This window comes from Falco peregrinus, chromosome 14 (assembly GCF_023634155.1).
Source record: "Falco peregrinus isolate bFalPer1 chromosome 14, bFalPer1.pri, whole genome shotgun sequence".
In the NCBI taxonomy this organism is placed as follows: domain Eukaryota; kingdom Metazoa; phylum Chordata; class Aves; order Falconiformes; family Falconidae; genus Falco; species Falco peregrinus.
Window position 1 is genome coordinate 22,768,872 of NC_073734.1, and position 20,622 is coordinate 22,789,493.

Below are 20,622 nucleotides of genomic sequence, written 5' to 3' on the forward strand. Positions count from 1 at the left end.
CATTTACCTTCATCACTTTGCCACTAATTACAGCCTTCGGAGGTCTGGCTGGGAGCAGGTTGCCCAGCCAGGAAGGCGCTTGCCGGTGCACCCATGCCAGCACCCGGCAGTTACTCGTTATTCCCAATGCTTTTAGGACCTCTCTGCCCATCGCAGCCTGAGGGTCTACCAGCACCAGGGCATTGCTGGGGGCTTCTCTCCTCCCGGTGTACTACCCCCTGCCCACACCCTGCCTTCTCCCCACAGCCCCCCGCAGTGTTGCGAGCATTCGAGCCTGCAGCAAAGGCAGCGACCTTCCAGCTGGTTACCGCCCCACTCGCTGCTTGGCTCTGCAAGGAACAAAGCCTTCCATCAAATCCTTCGGGTTTGCTGCTGAGGTGATGGGCTTGTTCCCCTCACCCCATTAGGTCTCCTTCCAGCTGACCCAAGAAACCAAACCCCTGCAGCTTGTACCATCAGCTTCGCCAGGAAATACTGGGGTAGGAACGTCCTTGCTTGACCCCACCCTGCCTTCTCCATTGGTCTGAGAAAACTGGAAAACGACAGGGCTGTCACCCAGCATGATCCCACCTTGCTGGCTCTCCCAGGGCTGAATTTGCCAGGAGAGGAGGGAGTTATACCCATCACCTCCCAGGGGAAGCCAGGGGAAGGGTCAGTCAGTGCAAGATCCTGCCTAGATCTGTTATCTGCTGAATACCTGCCCTTGTCTGCAAATTCTTACTTGCTTGCTACTCTTCTAAGCATTAGTTTAAACACAAAACCTCATTCTGGCTAGGTGGAAGCTGGGGTCTCTCTCTTAAAAGTGGATTGTGTGCTGTCAGATGTTGAAAGTGTCTTAAAAGGGATTTCTTGAGCTCTGCAGCTTATGAGAGAAATTTTATATGGCTTAATCCATATCAGGTAGCATCTTGAAAATATTCAGGGTTTTTTCCTGCCAATGAAAGCAACAATCACCAGCACCCAGACTGACATAAACGTGGCTGTGTAGCTCCTTACCCCTGGAGGAGCTCCCAGCTGTGACGAGGAGCCCAGAAAATGTGAGTACGGCCACCAGATTGTACCTGCCACCTTTCAACTTCAATGAAACGCAGACGCTGCATGCAATGGTACAGGCTGTCCGGAGAACTGGGGTGTAATCTACAAACAGGAGGTGCTCAGTGACCCGCTGCAGACTAGCACGGTGGTGGGTGACAGCTTTGCTGGGGAGATTTGGGTGGGGGGCACCCACCTCCTCCCACACCAGCCCTGGGTTGCAGTGATGCTCATCTCCTGAGCAGTGATCCCATTGCTCTCTGCAGATGCACAGGAGCCATGAGCAAGGACCATGCAGGACAGAAGAGCTGATCTCAGATGCTCACGTGAAAAAATAAGGCTAAAAGAATAGAACTGAATACTCTGGTTAAGGCAACACTGTTCTCCTCCCAGGTGCTCCTTGGTCGGTCTCAAGGGCTGCACTCTGCTCATTTCTCCTGAAATGTATAGGTCCATTTTTTTCAGGACATACAAAAAGTCTTTACCTTTAAGATCTGCTCATTTTTTCTTTCCCCAGTAAAGTAATAAGAATAACACAAATAAACACGCTGCAGTGAGAGCAAGCTGTTTGGCTTATTGTGGAACAGCAAACAGCTGCTGTCAATCATGCTGTGACATTCCAGTTTCTGCCAAAATTTTCTTCCCCTTGGATATGTTCTCAGGTTGTAAATAGCTATAGGCACTTCTAATTAAGCCAAGAGAAGCTAATTAGTGGGATGGTTTCCTGGAGTTTGTGTCTTGTTGCATTCCACAGAGATGTCACCTTGGTGTGAAGCATCGTGTCTTAGTGCTAAGGAACAGCGCCGGTGGCTTTTAAGGAACAGCTTTTAGCTGTATCTGTGTCAATCACCCAGAGACGGGATAACTTTGCATCCACACTGCAAGCTCACCGCCAGCCTCGCTGCCGTGCTTCGCTTCTCGCTGAGACCATGGCAAACGGCCGATTGCAGGACTCTGTAGCTCATGCATGAAGGTGCACCAGGGCTCGGATGTGTCGTGGAGCCCTCGGCCACGTGGGGACACCGCAGTTTGGGCTGTGGTCTGCATCAGTGCGGAGCGGCCAAGGCTGCGGCTGGCCGTGGCCGGAGCGGCGGTGCAGGCTGGTGCGCATCGCCTCTCCTGCGGGAGGGATGAGGATGGCACAGAGAGAGCGTGGCCTCCCGCTCCATGGAGAACATGTGCTTCGGGGCCCAGCTTGCAGCTCCGTTCTCTTCATTTTGAGGCATATTTCGCTCTCAGAAGCCTGTGCAACCTGTGATTGTGGGCTGAGGTGCAAATGTGATGGGAATGGAGGGGAAGATGTAAGGCTGGTCTCGGCTCATATACATTGGAGTGAACCTGGCATGTCTTTGGATGCTTTGAGTAGTAAGACTGTCATGGGAATAGAAAAGAGATTTCTTTTGGGACTTCCCCCTCCATGTTAACAATAGGAGAGCGAGAGCCGAGATAAGGTCAAATGCAGAAGTGGACATGGAAATAAATCACCTGGTAAGTTATTTTTGATGAGAGCTACTGTGCCTTACATCTCCTTTTTGCAGCATTCCCAGACTTCATGGGAACTGCACCACTTCCCATCCCTGCACATTATGGCTAAGAATATAGAATATAAAAATATACCTGAAACCACCCTCTCATGTTTTTCTTTCCACCAATAAATAGACCTTGCTGTGTCACGTAGCCTTGAAGCATTAAGTTAGAGCATTTCCCATCACGTTCCTCTTGGTTTTCCCAGATTATTTTGCTGACCATATGGGAGACTATGAAGACGTCTTGGCCTCGCTGGAGACTTTGAACCTCTCCATCCTGAAGGCAATGGACTACACCAAACGGGTGAGTGCTCCTCGCTGTGCCTTGTTCTCCAGGGGTCAGAGTGAACGGCACGAATTTTGGGTTAACGGCATCTAAATCTGAAGCAGTGTTGTCTCCTCATGATGTTGCATTTGTGTAGTAAGTGGATCGTCACAGCAACGTGACGGAAGAGGATTTTTTTGTGTGTGTGTTAACAGCAGATGGATCTTGAAATTTTTGGCCAGATTGTGAACCATGGTGCCAATGTCATGTGCAGTAGTAGATGGTGGCATGGAGGCTTTGTGGCAGAGCATTGTATCTCCCCAGCACCCTTCCTAAGCCTGGCAGGTGGCCTTGGCTGTGCCTTGGCTTATGCTCTGCGTTGCCTGAAGCACGAAGATGCTCCAGTTGTCGTCAGACAACATGGCCCTTGGCTCTCTTGACCAGGATTTTGAATGCATGAGTTCTTGTTAGCATCATCGGGAATGCTTTTGGAAACATCATGTTGTAGAGCTGCTACTAAATACAGCTTCCGGGTTGGAAGGCATCCTGAGTTCCAGAAATACGGTCCTGCATGTGCATAGCTGCTGTGTTAGAAACGAGAGGGCTGCGTGTTTGAAGGGCTATGGGGGCTTGTGCAAGCAGCAAAACTGAGACATAACGTCCTGTTTTATACATGCAGAGTACCCCCAGCTGCTTCACAAGCCCACCACGTACCTTCTGTTGATGATACTGTTCATAACGGACTGCTAGACAGTGGCACTGATCAAGAACATATTGAAGTTTATTTACAAATACATAGGAAATCTGAGCTGTTGTACCAGGTAAACATCCCTGCTGAGAGGTGCACTGTTCGTTTGGTGCCTTACCAGGAGGAGGGAAGTGTTTACTAAGCGCTTGTTCCTTTGAAACTCTTTTCCTGTCCTGTCCATACCACTTAAAGTATTGGTGATATTTATTATCCTCAGAATAATCAATCCTTCTCCCAGTTCTACCTTCAACCATATATTTGCATCATTCTTTTGTGCCGTGATGAGGAAAAAGTATTCTTCCTCTTCACTGGTGAGCAGTAATGTGGTGCTGAGGATCAAGCCAAGGGGGGAGATTTTGCTTTTTCCGAGCACCTGTGGGGACTTCACAGTTCAGCTCCTCTGAGTAATCCAAATTGAAATCTCCCTTCTGTTTAACTTTGAAGCTAAAGGAGAAACTCAAATTGCTCCACACTAAAGATGTGGTAACGATAAGAAGTTTTAGGCGTTAGAATGGGAAAAAGCAAAATTCTCTCCCACCTGGTTGCTGAGTAAAGAGCCTGATTCCCTTGCTTGATCAAAATCCATCCTTTTTAATGTTTGTGAGGGGGGCAGCATGGTAAGTGAAGCCACATATTTCACATGGTGATGTCTTGCCATAGTAAACCAAAGGCAAAAGTAAGCACTGATCTGTCTGAAGTGTTTGTGATTTTTTTATCAACATTATGAGAGGGTAAGAAAAATAAGGGCAACAATAATATTTCATTTTTTCTAATTAAGTTGCTGAGTCTGTTCATGCCTCATTTATATGCATTATTAACAAATTTTCTGGCAGTCAGATGTGCCAACTATGTATTTTAAATACATGTTAACATGCTAATAGATAACTTAGTAATTCACTAGAGCTTGCTGTTCGTGATGCCTTCCACTGTTGCTTTTTGAATATGAGGTTAATATATATGACTAATTCCTCCCAGTACTTTGCAAGAGGACAATGGCTTATTCCCTCTTTATAAATCAGGCATCTGAGCATGTGGGTATTACCTTGAATACGGAATGTGCAGCAGAGGCAGGATGATTATTCATAATCCCAATGCACTGCCTTCGTAAGAAGAGCATCTTTCTTCCTCCTTGATTCTAAAATTTGTGGCAGGGTTCACCCGCTTTAATTGCAATTTAATTGCAATGGGGAAAGTTTATTTACCTAAAACTGAGCTGGTCCCCTCCATCATGATTTTGTGGAGGGAACTGGGGAGATCCAGAGGATGCTGGAGGCATCTTCCTCCTGTGACGCTGAAGGATCACAACACTCTGAATCTCAAATGCAGATGTTTCCCTTCTAGATGGCTAAAAGCAGGCGAGGGAGTGCCGCCCCAGCAATCCCCTCATCGCCCCCATTTCATCAGCCCATGGGGTGTGTTGCTCCTTGCCAGCTGGCAGACTTTTGGCAAGCGAGCAAAGAGAGGAAGGCTCCTTCACGGAGGGAGGCTGGCAAAGAAGTATTTCATGAAAAACATTGCTCCCTGCTGTGATTGTGTGAACAAAGCGGTACAAACCTCATCAATGAATTATTCAAACGCAGGCGCTTTGTTCAAGTAAAGAACTGAAGAAAAAAAAAAAACCAAAAACCAACAAACCCCAAACCAGAAAATAAGCTGTTGTAGGTGGTAGAGAAACTCATCTCCCATGTTCAGACAGGACAGTCTTCCAGGCAGCAGCAGAGGCTTTTACCGACTGCAAACCATTAGGGCTTTTTCATGAGGGGGTTTCATATGTGTTTTCCCTAAAGGAAAAAAAATAAATATTTGTTTACTAAACTTCCTAGTTTTAGCGTCAGGATTGCGAACGCAGTGTCAGAAGGAGGCTTCTTACGACCTGAATCTCTGAACCAGTAAAATAACCCCACTGAGGTCTTCCCACTGGTTTTCAGCTGGGTGTTCCCACACCCCACCCCAGCCTGGAGGGCAGCGCAGGCTGCTCTGTTTCCTCCAGGCTGGGACCAAGCTCCCAGGATAAGGCTTCAGCCCCAGGGATAAGATCCGTTCCAGGATTGCAGAAGCTGGTGTGAGCTCCCACCTGTCTGATGGGTCCCCACAGAAAGGTCTCCTTCTGCTCCACGTCCTCCGTGTGTGATGCTGTAGCCAAGCTCCCTGTGCTGATGTTAGGATGTTTAGGGGATATGTACATATAAATATATTTTTACAAACACTCGATCAGGGAAAAGATCGTTGAAGCAGCAGGTTTTAGTAGGACCCAAGCATGGTTTTGTGCCCAGTGATGCTCCAGCCTGTTGCTGTCTCTGCAGCTCTTCCCCAAGGCCGGATCCTGCAAAGGGCTTGGTGCTGATGCTGAGCACTATGACTTGTTTTGCTTGTGAGATGCTCCTGCTTCCCTGTATTAAAATAAGCATTTCATCGGCTGGAGAAAACTACTAACCATTTGACAGTGATCCTTATTCCCTCCCTCTCCTTTCCGTTACAAAAAAATACTCGGTGCATACAACAAATGGAGCCTAACCTTCTTCTGTGTTGGCTTTCTGATGAGAGGTGCCTGCTGATGAGAGGGGCTGGACAGCCGTGGTATTTAATTGCTGTTTATATTTCTCACCTTAAAAGACAACTGATTATTTCTTGCTCATAAAAAGAGAAAGCAGCAATTATCTCGTGCTGGAGGAGCTCATAAAGTATCAGCAGTAATTAGATTCAATAGTGGAAGGTCTCATACAGCAAAACAAAATCTGTCATTGTAATTATTTTCCAATACTGTGATGTTCATGCTGCGTTGAAATGACTGCCAGTGATGACGGGAAATGCAAAGTTAAATTGGAGAGAAAGGAAATGAACTTTCGGGATCTAAACCAACCTGACAGTGGGAGATGTTCTATATTATTCTCATTTTCTCTTTTATAGTGCAGTTGGCAAGTATCAAAACCAATGTGATTCTGTGTCTGGTGTCAAAGGGTGTGTGGGGTGCGGTGGGAGCTGGAGGACCAGAGCCAGGTGATGCTGTCCCTCCTGTGTGGTCACTGCCCCCTTGCCCACTGTGGGACAGTGCCCACCCAATATCTCCACCAGCCCTGCCAGCATCGAGGGGTGCTGGGGATGGAGGAGTGGGGGACGGTGCCTGGGGAGCCAGAGTGATGGTGCTGGGGTGGTGGTTACCACTGAACAACACCTGGACACCCTGGGAAATTGGTAAAAAATACATTTTGTGTTTTTTTATATATATTTGAGAGGCACAATTAGCCCCGTTTCTGCTGCATATGGCTTCCACCGCCTGCTGCACTGGGATTGCTCCTGCTCCCCGCCTTTGCCAAATCAGCGTTTTGCAGCACTGAGCATGGAAACACCAGCAAGGCTGACCTTCAGCAGTGAGGCAAACTTTAAAAAGCAAGCTGCAAAAACATCCCAAATATGCTGAGTGAGGAATTTGCCCTCAAGGAGGAAGCAGCTCAGATTTCAGGTCAAATCATCCCATCCTGGAGATGCTCCTGTTGGGTACCAGGCAGGGCTGGTGATGGTCTTTGGTTTTTGGTGTGTGCCTCATCCCAGGGCTTGGAAAGCAAAATGGCTCAAAATTGGAGCTGCAGGTGCAACAGCCTCCCATGCATGTACTGGAATGGGGAGGAGCTGGTCTCTCTGGTGCCTGTGAACATGGTGCAGGGAAAGGCTGTGCAGCTCTGCTTCGGTGAGGCCAGGTGAGCAGAGCAGGGCAGGGGGGTGCTGACAGATTAGGGGGGATTCAGCGACTGGCTTCAGGGAGGAGTGAGGCACAACAAGAGAGATTTATGGAAGAGGCCTGAGGACCGGCAGCTGGCTCTGGACCATCCTCTGCTAGATGCTCAGCATCACTTTTGGTCCTGGAGGGAGCAAAAGGAGACGTGAAAGACAGTGGTTTACTCCTTGCTTGCTGCCAGCTCCGCTGCTAGTCTATCACTTGGCAAAATCCTTTTTTATCTCATTTAATGGACTTGGAATGGAAATATCATCAAGTGGTGACAACCCCTGAGAGCCTTCTCGTGTCAGGGTGCCAAATAACACATGTGTGTCTTATGGACAGGCACTGTCCCCAATCCAGCTGCAGGCAGATTTCCCCCACCCCAAGAATCATTATTTAAATGAGAGAATATGTAAATCATAAAGGGAAAACCGAGCGTACTGACCTTCAATACCAGCTGCTGATGCTCTAGCGGTGCTGGGGAGTCCAGAGGTACATACAGACAGGTGAACAGGTCTGCATGTGTTATTTGCAAGTTAAATTGTTCCTGCTGTGATTCACCCTTCTTGTCTCTGCCTTACGACATGTCATGGCAGTGAGCAGGAGATGCTGGGCTCCGGAGGCTCGCTGGGAGCTGCTGCAGCCACCCTCCTCTCACTGCAGCTGGTACCGGTGTGGCTGTGGGTCTCCCCAAACTTGCAGCACACTGCAAGGGAGCACTTGTTTGAGCAGCTCACAGCCCCAGAGCAAGCACCATCTGCCACCACTCTTGGATGTTAAAAATGATGGATTTTTCTCGTTGTTTTAGAGCACAGTCCAGAACAGCAATATAGAGTGATCTCATTTGCATCCTTACCTGCCAAAATTAAGCTTGGCAAATATGATATTGCTCTTTTTTTGAAAGATGACACCTCAAGATAAAATAGTCAGTAGAAATAATCCTTCAAAATAATCTTTTCATCGAACCCTCCAGCTAATCCTTTATCTCATCCTCTCATTTTACTTGAGCAGTTTTTCTCCTGCTCTGCTGAACAGACCTGGTGCTCACCCCGAGGGCACCTGAGGCTCCTGGAGCAGCACTTTGCTGTGCCGGGATGCTGTTCCGCGGCAGGGTGTAAGAGCAACACGGTGGGAGCAGCTCCGGGTAGTGCCCAGCCCAAACAGCGTGAGCTGCTCCGGGTTCCCACAGGCATCGTGCTCTGACCCTGGCTCCGCTCGCACCCAGCCTCAGCAGCCACTGAGGTCCCCTAGTCTGAAGGCCGTGGGGTACCACTGCAGTGCAGCACATCTATTGCTTCGTCTTTCCTCCTGGGCGAATTCGTGCCCTGCTGCCCATCAGGGGGTCCTTCGGGGAAGCGCTTCCCCAGCTTCCTCACTGCCCAGCACGGGAGCAGCTTATCTCCTGGTACTTTGTACCTGGCTGAGCCCTGGGAGATCCTGTGCAGCTTGTCATCGTCTTCCTTCTGGGAAACATTTGGCTCTTCTTTAGGAGTCAGGATGTTGGCTCAAATGGCCAGTTGGCCTTTTCTGGGAGGCTCAGAGCATCATCCACCCTCACTTGGCATCACGGAGGTCTGCCCTGGTGGGGAGGGGGTTGTTTGAGGGATTGTTAGCTGCTTTTTTGCCCCTTTCTTAGATGGGTGATTTTATATGAAACACCAGCTTTGAAACACTCCTATAATGCAATTAAAGATGTATTCATGGTGAATGGGTTAGGCTGAAAAAAGGAAGGAGTGGTGACAGGGTGGTGAACAGGTAAAGGCTGAGTCATCTTTCTTTGTGTTTTGAATGATACGTTTCTGAACAATTTCAGTATTGATTTCTGTAGAAAAAAAATCGTGAATTTCTGGAAAAGTTATGGAACTTTATAGTTCAAGAATAATCGAGAAGGAAACAAGACATATCTGTTTAGCTTCTCGGATAGTATTTCTGCAACTCTTCCCTGAAATTAATTTAAGAAAATATTGCACTACAAAGTAAAGCAACAGTGCTACTCCACTTCTGCAAGAACTGAATTTCCCCCAACTTTTCTGTTCAGACTCCAGGCCAGAAAGCCGATTCTCCATGCGATACCAACCAGAGCAATTTCCTTGCCAGCACCCCCAGGGCTGTGCCTGAGATCCAGCCGGGCTGCCAGACTGCCGGGGAGCACAGCGGGGCTGGCAGGGAGATGAATCTTAAGAAGGTCTTTCTTGGAGCATATTTTTAGACAAAGATGTTTATTCACTATTCTTCTGCTTGTCTCTCACTGCAAAATTCATGTCCCTCCTCTCACTCTGAGAAGGAAGAGCATCTTCTCTGGAGGTCCTACTCATGCTGCCCTGGCTCCAGCTCTGATGGACCTCCTGTAGAACATTTTCTTCCTCCTCCTCCCTCCAGTTTTAAGGCTATTGCTCCTGGGATTAAATAAATCATATACAGACATCAGCACTGTGTTCGAAGCCCGAGAGCAGCTTTGAAGGAGCCACCAAAAGGATAGGCAGGGACCGAGTCAACACGTAACCAGCTGGCATGACCAGGCTGAGCCTTCAGCAGCTTGACCATCCCATGTCACTACATCTACAGGGTCTTTTGAGTAGGTCCTGTTTGGAAAACAAAATCTGTACTTTCCTTGGAAAACTGAAAGAAAATGTGTATTCGTTTACCGTCTTGTGGATACTATATACAGCTAATTAGGAACTTGCGTGGAGGGAAAGGCTAATTATAGTCAGGGTGTTCAGAAGTAGGAGGCCACGCTTTATTTCCAAGTTTCTTCTTTGCCTGCTGGCGATGTGGACAGGGTGTGAAAGTGCCATATGCCTCTTGATCCATAGGCAACCCCGGGGGGTGCGATGTATAGCACACGTATGGGCCAACAGCTACCCGCCCCTCACACACCCGCGGCTGTAATGAGAAATGATGGGATTATATCACAGCCAGGACATTTCCTAATAATGGGAAGAGGGAAGTCCCAGGACCAGGCAAGGCAAACATGAGCTGACCAGGGTCCAGCACCGAGGTTTATAAAAGGAGGATTTTATAGCAAAAGGCTTTTAAACCCCATGTGCTGCCATCATCACATCATCATTTTTTTTTTTTGTCTGAACAGGTGTCTCATTTGTTTCTTTAGAGCTGTTTCGGGAAGGCTGAGGGTCTTTCATATGTTAATGCTTTCATTTATCAACTATTTAAGTGTCTGTTCTCTTCAGGTTTCTTCTACTGATTATGTGCCAGGCAATCAGTTTTGGGTCTCTGCTTCTGAAGGGATTTAAGAGTTGAAGGGAGGGAAAGGAGTGAGAGGCAGGTCTGAGTGTTATTGTAAGTGTAAGAAAATATCTCTTGGAAGAAAACAGGCAATTAGAAGCAACGAATTTAAATCAGCCACTCAGAGGTTACAGCGCAACACATGCCTGGTTTGTAAAAGGGTGAGTGGGTGGAAGATAACCTCTCCGTCATCCCGGGATGAGGTTTGACAGAGGTGTTTCATGGCATGGCAATGGGTTTGTTGTTGGGTTGCTTGGTTGTTTTTTTTTTAACTGGAGGAAAAGTGTGGGTGAAACAGAATTGGCTGTGGTTTCCACTTGAAAAGCCTCTTCGGTTCAGTGCCATCACTCCGTGGGCGTGCTTCAGCCGTGGTTGGAGTTAATAAAAATTTGAGAAGCTGTCAATGTCCCCAGGCTTGGTAAATGTCAGCCAATTTGGTCAGTCTTGCTGAAAAGCAGCTCTGGAAAGCCTTGTTGGTCAGGCTGTAACGCTTCAAGGTAAAGGGAAGGTACGGGGCTGTCGCAGGGGGGGTCTCCGAGTCCGTGGGTGGCTCAGAATCATTTATATTTTACATCCTGTAGTCTTAACGAGCTAAATAGTGACCTTTAAAAATGCCAGCAAAGAAGCTTTGAGATGCTCAACAACATTGAAAATCTCCCTTTTCAGTCATTTGGTACCCACAGGAACATGGCCATGAGAGCTCAGCTCTGGGCATCTGTTCGCAATGCCTGGTGTGGGATGCTCGACGCTGGTGCTGGCAAGTCCAAGCATTCAATGGCACCAAAGTCCCAGCTGTGATCTGCACAGGTAACACTTCCCAAGGGTGTTTTCATTAATCTGTGCCGTAATTAGGGCAGATTTGGGGCAGGTGCCTATGGAAATGGAAAGCTGGAAGAGCTGTGGTGGGGCTTTGGGCAGCCTGTGCCCCCATGTGCGCACCTGCTGTGCACGGGGAGGTGTGTTACAGGCACATAAAAAGCCTGTGATGTGAAGGGAGGTGTGGGATTTGGGGCTTGGACCTCAGCTGACTGACCAGAGAGCTCGGCACTGGGCAATATATCCCCAATTACCTGTTGCTAAACCAAATTGTCCTTTCTCACTCGTTCTTTCTCTTGTTTTCCAATGTCTCTGGCTCATGACCTGGTTTTTCAAACAGTGACGCTTTCTGAAGCTCTGCTGAGAGCTGTCCCCTGTAGAAATCTCAAGGCCATCCTTTCAACAAGCCTTTTACGTTTGTTTCTTGCTGCAGACGCACGCAGCCATCCCTTTGCAGCAGCAGCAGACATCAAGGCCAGGCAGCTGGGGATGTAGCAAGGGAAGAGGTGCCTTTTTTACCCTTCTCTGCCTCTTCGGTAGCCACCATGCTCCTTCCTCACCCAAGGCTTGCCAGCAAAACACTCTGCAGCAGGGTAGTATCTGTGATGCCAAAGTCTTTCTAGCCTTGAACTCATCGGCTAGCTGGATGGGAAAGAGCATGCTTGGAGATGTGCCCCTCCAAGAGCTTCTGGCTCAAAGCAGCTTCATTGAGCAGCAATTATTATATTATCTCCATAAATATTTTAACTTCTCAAGCGAAGCAAAGAGGGAATAACTCTTCAGGGTGGAATTAATAAGACCAAACCTCATTAAATCTCCCTAGGACAGAGTGACAAATGTTTTAATAAGATGATGGGAAGGATCCCTTTGGAGCTGGTCTTCTTAATGACTTGTTTTTGCAGTGTCAAATAAGACAATTGGCTAGAGGAGAGCCCCAGGGACTGCTGAAAAACCTCTGAGGACACGTGTCTCAGACCCAGCTCCTGAGAGCAAATGTCACAGCTGGGTTGGCAAATAGACAGAGTTATCAAGGTGTGTGTGGGGGAACCCCACCGTTGTTTTAATTTCAGAGCTATTGGAGTTTTCATTTCAGAGCTATTGGACTTACTGGCCTGTTAAAAAGCATCAGATCTTCACTGACACCCCAATATTCCTCCATGCTGGCTGGCATCCATCCTTCCAACGAATCTTGATGTAGGGAGTTAAACTGATCTAAATGAACATGGGAATCACCTGGTTTACCCTAGAGCTGAACCGAGATTGTAGGGTGTAGTTAGGTAATAAAATCCCAACATTTAACTAGGCAAACTCTCGCAGCCTTATATTCTAGCAGCCAGAACCAGTCCGAGTGATCAGATGGTGCTCGGTATAGCCTGTGCCTTCATAAATGTGATTTTCCAAAAGGAGCAGGCTCCTGTGCTAGGGGGAGCGATCTGTTCACGTGAGGCGTGGGAAGGGCTGATCAGGAAATTTTTTGGTGGCATTTGCAGGAGATGGGCTGGAGTCTCGGAGAGCAGTAGAAAAGTGGAGGTAAATAGCATTTACCCCATTTATTTGATGTATGGGTTGAAATGGAAGAGCAGCGGTGCACTCTTCGCACCTGCAGCAGGGAAATGGAGCGTGGGATAAGAGAGCGGAGCAGGTGTAAAATCAGTTGATGGGCTTGGAGCATCCACGGGGATGTTCTACATGGTTTGGGTGACTATCAGAGAAGAGGACAAGGCACGGGTGCTGCAGATCTCCCTGGAAAGGGACATTAATGGGGAATTACTGTGTCTTTGCAGTGCAATAGTGCTTGGAGCAGCAGAAGGGGCCTTGGGGCACGGGGACCTGGATGCAGCCCCCAGCTCCGGCCAGCCCCATGCTCGCTTCTAGCCCCCCCGCTCAGCAGGGCAAATCATGTCCCAGAAAACCCGTGCTCTTAATTAAAAGAATAGCCCAATCAGCCGCTCGAAGGAGCACGCACAGCTCCGTGTTTAGCAGCAGCAGCAGCTCCCGGGGGCCTGCAGGTCTATATTAAATCCACGAGGAGGGGCATAGTCCCCAGCCCACGGGAACAGCAGCCTGCTGCCAAGGCAGCAATCAGATCCCCAGCACCAGCAATCAGAGCAAGGCTGGGTGCAAGAGTTAATCAAAACCTATCTGTAATTATAGCAGAGCCTGTCTGAGTGCCTGTTTAATATATTTACACCTTCATTATGGGCAAACTGCTGGTTGCTGGCAGGGGCGTGCGCGGGGGGAGCAGCCGTGGAGGGAGGGGAAATGCAAAAGAAATAGTTTCAGATCCCAAATGCAATGATATGTCTTTGCCAAGATTTATCGATTTAATACACCCTCAGCCAGCGTGAGGATAGTGGAGGATGTATTAAATGATAAGATGATTGCCTGGGTGAAGGAGCGGATTTGGCCTGGTGTGGGGCTCTTTCCAAAGCATGTGCTGGCAGAGGAAGATGAAGGATGAGGTTCCTTGACAGTGAATTGAATACGCTGTCTATACAGACTTGTTCAGTTGTGATACGTATGTCTGTGTGTATATGTGTAATGATGCTTGGAAAGAATACACATGCATACATAGTGTATATTGTGTGTTCTGAGCAAGTTGTATTTTTCTGGGGAGAACAGAGATCATCCAACTATCCAGGAATATTTGTGATGGCATTCAAATTGTTTTTCCCAATCCAAATGCTCAACAAATGTTTTCACATCACTCCCTTGGCTCTATTGCTGTTTATTTGTCTTGCAGTGGTGCCTGTGCCTCCCACGGAGGGGGCTCGGTGCGATGCTTCACCAGCTGTCACATCCATGGTCCCAGGCTGCCTGTTCATCCCTCTCCCTGCCTGCACGGGGCAAGGGAAAGCTGGGCAGGACTTGTCAGGAGATGTCCAAGCTCGACATGGTGGCACTGGCATCCCGATCCAAAAAGCCCAGCAGCAACCCCATCTGTGGTGGGCAAGGAAGCACATCCAGCCCCTGGGAGGCTGCGTGGTCCCATGGCACAGCACCCACTGCTGTGGGTACTGTGTGCTGTACTGGTAAAGTAAGGCAAAATCCCAAAGGGGCGAGCAAGCGAGACACTGATCTTTGGTTGTGTGATGGGGACGCTGCTCCATCACGCTCACGGTCCCATGCTCATTCGCACAGGCGAGCGGTGCTGCACTGGCTGCGCTTGGCTTCAGGGCGCTGTGAATGTCCCTGTTAGCAGCCAGCAGGTGAGTGTGTCTCTCCAAGCCGGCTGGTCTTGCTTCCAAACACTGCTGGGCTGTGGAGAGAGGACATGACACACAGGCGACCACTGCGTTGTGTTTCTGAGGCTTTGATGGTCCCAGACAGGGTGATCACCCCCCTCTCCTGCCTGCAGTTTTTTGCTGCATCTCCCTGTACCCTGCGCCAATGCCAGCTTTCCTCCCTCTGACCTGACTGTTGGATAATGGTGGTACTGGTGGAGTGTGCTGGGCAGCACTGGGGCTGCGGAGGGGAGCATGGTCCTGCTCGGAGAAAGGTGGCAGGGTCCTGTGTGCACACCCAAGGAGCATCCCAGTGCTGGGTGCTCGTGCAGATCTGCTGAGCTGGTCCTGTCTCCATTTGACCAGTGTCCTGGGACAGGCTGTGCTGGTGAAAGGGCGACTCCGCACATCATTCCCTGCCATCCAGTGGTGCTACAGTGAGCAGCTGCAGGAGGTCACGTATACAGCACACTGCATGTGGCTGTGAGGGGGAGAGGAGCAAGTTTTTTGTGGTTGAGAGATGTCATTAACTGCCAGGCTAGTTGGATGCTCAAGAAGCCATCAAGGAACTCATGTTCCCCTACCAAACCAGGGGTGAGAAATCACATCTACAACCAGTTTCCCCAGGAGTGTTTTTCTTCAACTCATTCTTCTTTTATGATTTAAAATCAGGGATAAAGGTCCTCTGGGTTCTTGCAGAGCCGCTCAAGTTGCCATGGAAATAACCCTCATTAATCGCTTCACCATAAAACAAGAATAATTTGCTTTGGGGAGCTTGGGGTACTCGTGTTGTGCCGCTACGTGCTCAGATAACTGGTGGTGCTGGGACCGGAGCACTCTCACCCCTGAGTTTGGTCATTGCCAGTGGAATGCAGGGATCCAGGAGTGTCCATCCCCATCTCCTGGAGCCAAAAGTCGTGAATCCCAGAGGAATCCCGTGCCAGGAGGTGCTAGCAGGCAAGGACGGGCTGCCCAGCAGGGGTTTGCCTGGGCCACATGCTGTCCTTGCAGGCACTGATGGGTTGGAAAGACTCTGAGGAAAAAGCGATGCCAGTGAGTTTGGGTTGAGAGGAACCTGATTTTTGACAACAAGTTTTTTTAATTATGATGCTGAGTGCTTAGCTTCAGCCAGACCTGGTGTGGCCAGTGGCCTGGCTGGGCTGGACTTGGCCTGGTTGGGTTGGGGTCAGACCAGTTCGGCTGGTGTTGGACTGGTTGTGATGGTGTTGGGCCAACATTGGGCTGGTTGCGCGGGTGTGGAACTGGTTGTGTCGGTCCATTTGTGCCAGTGTCCTCTGGCAGGAGGTAGAGGAGCAGCACCGTGCCGTGGGCAGGGCACAGCAAGGCTGTGCTGGGGGAGGGGTGCTGCGTACTTTAAGCAGATCAGTTGCGCTCTTTAAACATTTTATTAAGTGTCGGCTGTCTTGGGAGGGTTTGGACTATTCCAGGAGCTTTTGTGGCTTGAACAGCTTGTCCTCCTGCACCAAAGCTCCCTGGGAGCAGCCTGCCTCCTGCTGAAGGCATTCCTGCTCTGGAGGCTGTCTCCATCAGCCAGAGCTTTCCTTTGCTCCCGCTTCCAAAAAAAACCCCCAACAACAAACCACCACCAAAATATGCTGAAGCTCTTGTTTTGCAGCATGGGACGGGAGGGAGGGAGGTTGGGTGGGGGCTGCCGGAGCTTTCTGCTGCTGGCTTGAAGGCATCTTCAGCTTGTGGCTGCTTGGTGACAACCATGTCAGTTGTCCCAAACCTCTTTAGCATCGGGTTGGCCATACTGTTGGCAACTAATGCAAGGCAATAGTAAAGTAAGATCACAGTAAAGAGAGCAACTATGGGCTTTGGGTAATCGCCTCTTTGCGTTGCTTTATTTATCTATAAATAAAGCGATGCTGATGTGCCTCGCTGCCCACACTCCCTCCTGTCACAGCCTCTACAAGTCTGTCCCAGGGTGATGGATGCTGGAGGGGCTATATGCTGGGTGACCTACAGATGCTGCAGGGTTATACTCTTCCCGTGGGGTGGGACAGCACAGGCTTGTTCTTCCTGTGGCCCTCATGGTCAGGGACACAGAGGGGACCAGCTTGTGCGTGGGATGTTGGATGGATGCTGCACCGGCTGGGGTGCCCGCCGGCATCGGGCGCTGGGTCTCACCGTGCTCACTGTCTGCCTTGGCAGGTGTACGAGAGCGGCAGCAACGTGGACCAGTTTGTGACCCGCTTCTTGCTGAAGGAGACTGCAAACCAGACCCAGTCGCTGCTGAGCTCCGTGGAGAGTGCCGTGGATGCCATCGATGAGCAAACCAACCCCGCCAGGTCTGCAGCACCTCCTGCCCTCCTCTCTGCTTCCTGGTTGATTTTAGGGGCGGGGGGGGGGGGGGGGGGGGGAGGGGGAGGGAGAGGAAGAAGATGCTTTTGTGGGATGAAGGAAATGCAGCAGGCAGTGTGTGGGAGCACAGGGGAGCTTGGCGAGCAGCTGCCTTTCCCTCTGCCTCCCTTCCCGGTTTCCTGAGAGCTCTCATGTCTTTCCTCCACTGCTCCGTCCTGCCCTGTCCCTCACTCTCCTACAGCCCCAAGGGTCCCTCTTGACCCCATCACCCCTGAGTGGTGCAGGGGGGGATGCCAACAAGGGAGCAGCACCCTGGGGCTGGGCTGGGCAGCACTGGGTGCACAGGACTGCTTCTCTGAGCAAAGCCACTGGTCCCATCCAGGGCAAAACGCAGGCACCAGCAGCAGGGTGGCTGTGTCTGGGTGTGCTGGGGACAGCCCGCAGAGGGTGGCTTCCCATGCCAGGGATTCTGTCCCTCCTGCCAGGGCACTCAGCAGGTGACATCATCCATAGAGGCAAAAAGTGCTTGTGCACTGGCGACGGGCACCGCCGTCCTTGGGTTCTGTGCAGGGGTCTGTCCCCATCCCAGCAGCCCGGCATGCGTTACCAAGCTTGGAGAAGCCAGAGGAGACAGTTTCAAGATTTCTCAAGCACTGCCAAGGCTAAAACATAAGGGGTACCCAGCAGCATAGCCCAAACCCCAGCGTAGCCCCCCTCGGTGTCATAGTGTCACTCACCTCCCCTGAGTACCATCATCACGATGACTGTAACCAGGACAGGTTGCCATGGAAACCATTCCTCAGATGCTTTTGAAGTGAATCCCTCTTCTGCCATACCTACAAACCAGGGGGCCACGGGGTGCCTGGGGAGATGCCCTGGCTTCCCCAAGCTGCAGGTGGGCAGAGGAGGCCAATGCACAGGGACCGCAGAGAGTGAAAATCCCACTCCCCACCGGGACACTGCAGGGGCCAACGAGCCCGAACGCTTCGCTGCAGCCTGGTCTTGGCTTTTTGGGTTTAACATCTGCAGCAGCCACATCCCGGAGAGGACAGCAGTGGGTTGGGCTCACAGGAGCTGTTTGGGACACAATGAAACCCTGGGCAGCCATGGTGACATCTCACCAGCATTCCTAGGAGGAATGCTCTGGGTTTCATCATCCCATATCACTTTCTCCACCTCATTTTGGAAGGAAACTGTAGCAAACCTTGTATAAAATGTGGGAAAAGTAAGAGTTCCTGGGAAACAATGAGGAGGAAGCAAGCCCAACATCAGATGGAGCAATTAGAGCCTGTGAAAGGCTTTGCTGGCTTTTGTTTGCCAATGTGTGGGCCCTGTTTATAACGAGGAGTATTGTAGTTGTTTTCTCATGGTGATAATAGCCAAAAAAACTTCAAAATCAAAACCCCACAAAAAAGTTCTCATACATCCGCACAGAGACAAAAAGGTGGCCTAAAAAGCACTAAAATACAGGGCTGTAAAACAAAGTGGAAAGGCACAGTGTCCAAGCCTGAGACAGCTCATTAAATTGTGATTAAAAAGAAATCTTTCTCTGTTCTCACCTAATTTCCTGCCTATTGACGGGGGATTATTCAGCACAGCAGTGGGATTATTGCACAGCCTGTAGCGATGGGGATGTTCCTGCTGCCTCTGTCGCCGTTCTTGCTTCCTTATCTTGGTGACGTTCTTCGGGACCAAATCTGCTCATTCCCATGTACATGGTCAAGGCCACATGGGCTGATTTTGGGGGACAACAGCAGCCCGGACATGGCTCCCTCGGCACTAAAGGAGCCACCTGGAATTGTCTGGAGTGGCCAGGGAGGGTAGGGAGGGCACCCGGCTGATGCGCTTCCGAGGGAGCCAGGTGCCTGGGGAGGGACTGGAGGGCAGGGACAATTCTGGCTAGTGTCATGCCTATCGGCTCCCCGGTGCTCAGCATGCTGCCTCCGGGTGCGAGCCCCATGGCTGGCAAGAGATGACAAGAGGATCTAAGACCCCCTGGCACCTCCACCAGTGGGCAGCTGGCATGGAGCTGCTCTCACTGGGAGGAGATGCTGGAGACCCTTTGAGCAGCTCAGCCTCTCCCTTGCAGCTCAGGCTCCCCATCGGTGGAGGAGGAAGGAAAGAGAGAGCCAGCCTTCCCCGAACCCATTCCCACCTCACTGCACACAGACGGCAGCTGCAAACTGCAGCAGGAAAGAGAAGTGACGGCTGCTGGGAGCAGCCCGCTGCTCTCGCTCTGATTCTGACCCACTCCCCACACCGGGTGGTGCGGAAGGATGGTGCAGGAGGGCAGCCACTGCTGCTCTCCAAGGCATCTGGTGGCCATGGCAGAGTTGCCCAGAGGGATGCTCCAGTGTTGGCTCCCTGGGGCTGGCTCATGCTGTGCTGTACGTGCCCGGCTCTGCCCTGATGGCCTGTGTGCTCTCTGGTTGCAGGCCCTACCCCAGCAAGGCTGCCCACGGTCTGATGGACACCTGGTATGACAGCCCCGTGCCCAGCTACTCTCCCACCAGCTGGATGGTCCCCAGGGAGCAAGGGAAGAGCTTCCAGACTGGTAGGTGATGGCTGCTTCCCAGTTGCATTGGCCACCTTGGGTGGCTCAGGGGACCTGGGGAAGGGAGCTGCAGTCTGGGTGGCAGCACAGGGGTGATGCTCAACTTCTCCAGAGGGCAGCAGGGCTCTTGGGGGGTGCCCGAGGGTGCCTCTCACTCCATCACTGCCTCCCGGCTCCACGCAGGTTCCTCTGACACCAAGGCGGAGGGGCTGGAGGGGCAGATCAACAGGCTGGCTGAGCTGATCGGCAGGCTGGAGGACAAGGTAAGGGCCAGCGATTCCAGGCGTAGGGCTGTCCCTTAGGTGTCCCTGCAGCTCCACCGCCTCCCTGCCCTGGTGGGGATGGAGGTGACCAAGAGGTAGCCATGACCATCCCTGTGCTGTGGCATGCACGGGCTGTGGGCGGTGTTGGAGGCTATTACATCTGACGAGCTGGTGGCAGCTATTCAATGTGGAAAGATTAACTGTGTGTTTATTTAAACAAGAAAAAAACGTCAGGAAGAAAAGTGACGTGTCTTGCAGAGGCAGTCTTACTCCATCTAGGGACTGAAGGAGAAAACGTTGCAGTGCTGGAGCTGTTACTGAAATCCTCCGGGTTTGCATTTTCAGAGCAGAAGGGGACAGGGGGAACGTGGTGCTGTACGTGGGGGCAGGGAGGTGCTGTGCAGGGCAGAAAAATATCAGTCCTGCTTGCCAGAGAAAATAAGGGCATGGCCAGGGATGGGAAGATGCCAGTGGGCACTGAGGAGGGACAGGTACCCCTGCTCCTGCCACCCCAGGGACCATTCAGGGACCATGGAAAGGTGACAGCAGCTTTGGGGCTGATGCGAGGACACGGTGTCGGGGCTGTCAGCTGCCCTGGGAGCACGGGGAGCTTTTGCAGAGGGTCCTGACGGGAGGGTACGAAGGTGCAAGTGGCTCTCAGAGCCATCCCCTGCAGAGAAGGGGGCACAGCCCATCCTACCGAGTGCTGGGGACAGAAACCCACCTCCCTGGGAGGGACACCCAGCCTCAGCTCACCCACCCCTCCCGCTGCTTTTTCCCCGTTTCCCCAGACCCTCTGGTTTGACCTGCACCAGCGGCTGTCAGACAGCGAGAGCACGGCGTGCACGGTGAGAGTGCCTGGCCACCACCCCGGGGTGTCCCTGCAGCATGCCATTGGGCTTGGCGAGGGT

The 20,622-nt window shown here is 51.0% G+C and overlaps 1 protein-coding gene across 5 annotated transcripts in view; it reads left to right on the plus strand.

The window, feature by feature from the left end:
• Positions 1-20,622, plus strand: part of NECAB2 (N-terminal EF-hand calcium binding protein 2) — an 88,057-nt gene that overhangs the window by 65,540 nt on the left and 1,895 nt on the right. For all 5 annotated transcript variants that reach the window (XM_013296035.3, XM_013296034.3, XM_055818966.1 and 2 more), the window contains 5 exons: positions 2,765-2,862; positions 16,745-16,881; positions 19,330-19,448; positions 19,632-19,711; positions 20,503-20,559. In XM_013296035.3, coding sequence (XP_013151489.1) covers positions 2,765-2,862; positions 16,745-16,881; positions 19,330-19,448; positions 19,632-19,711; positions 20,503-20,559 — 491 coding nt within the window. The remainder of the gene's footprint in view (positions 1-2,764; positions 2,863-16,744; positions 16,882-19,329; positions 19,449-19,631; positions 19,712-20,502; positions 20,560-20,622) is intronic.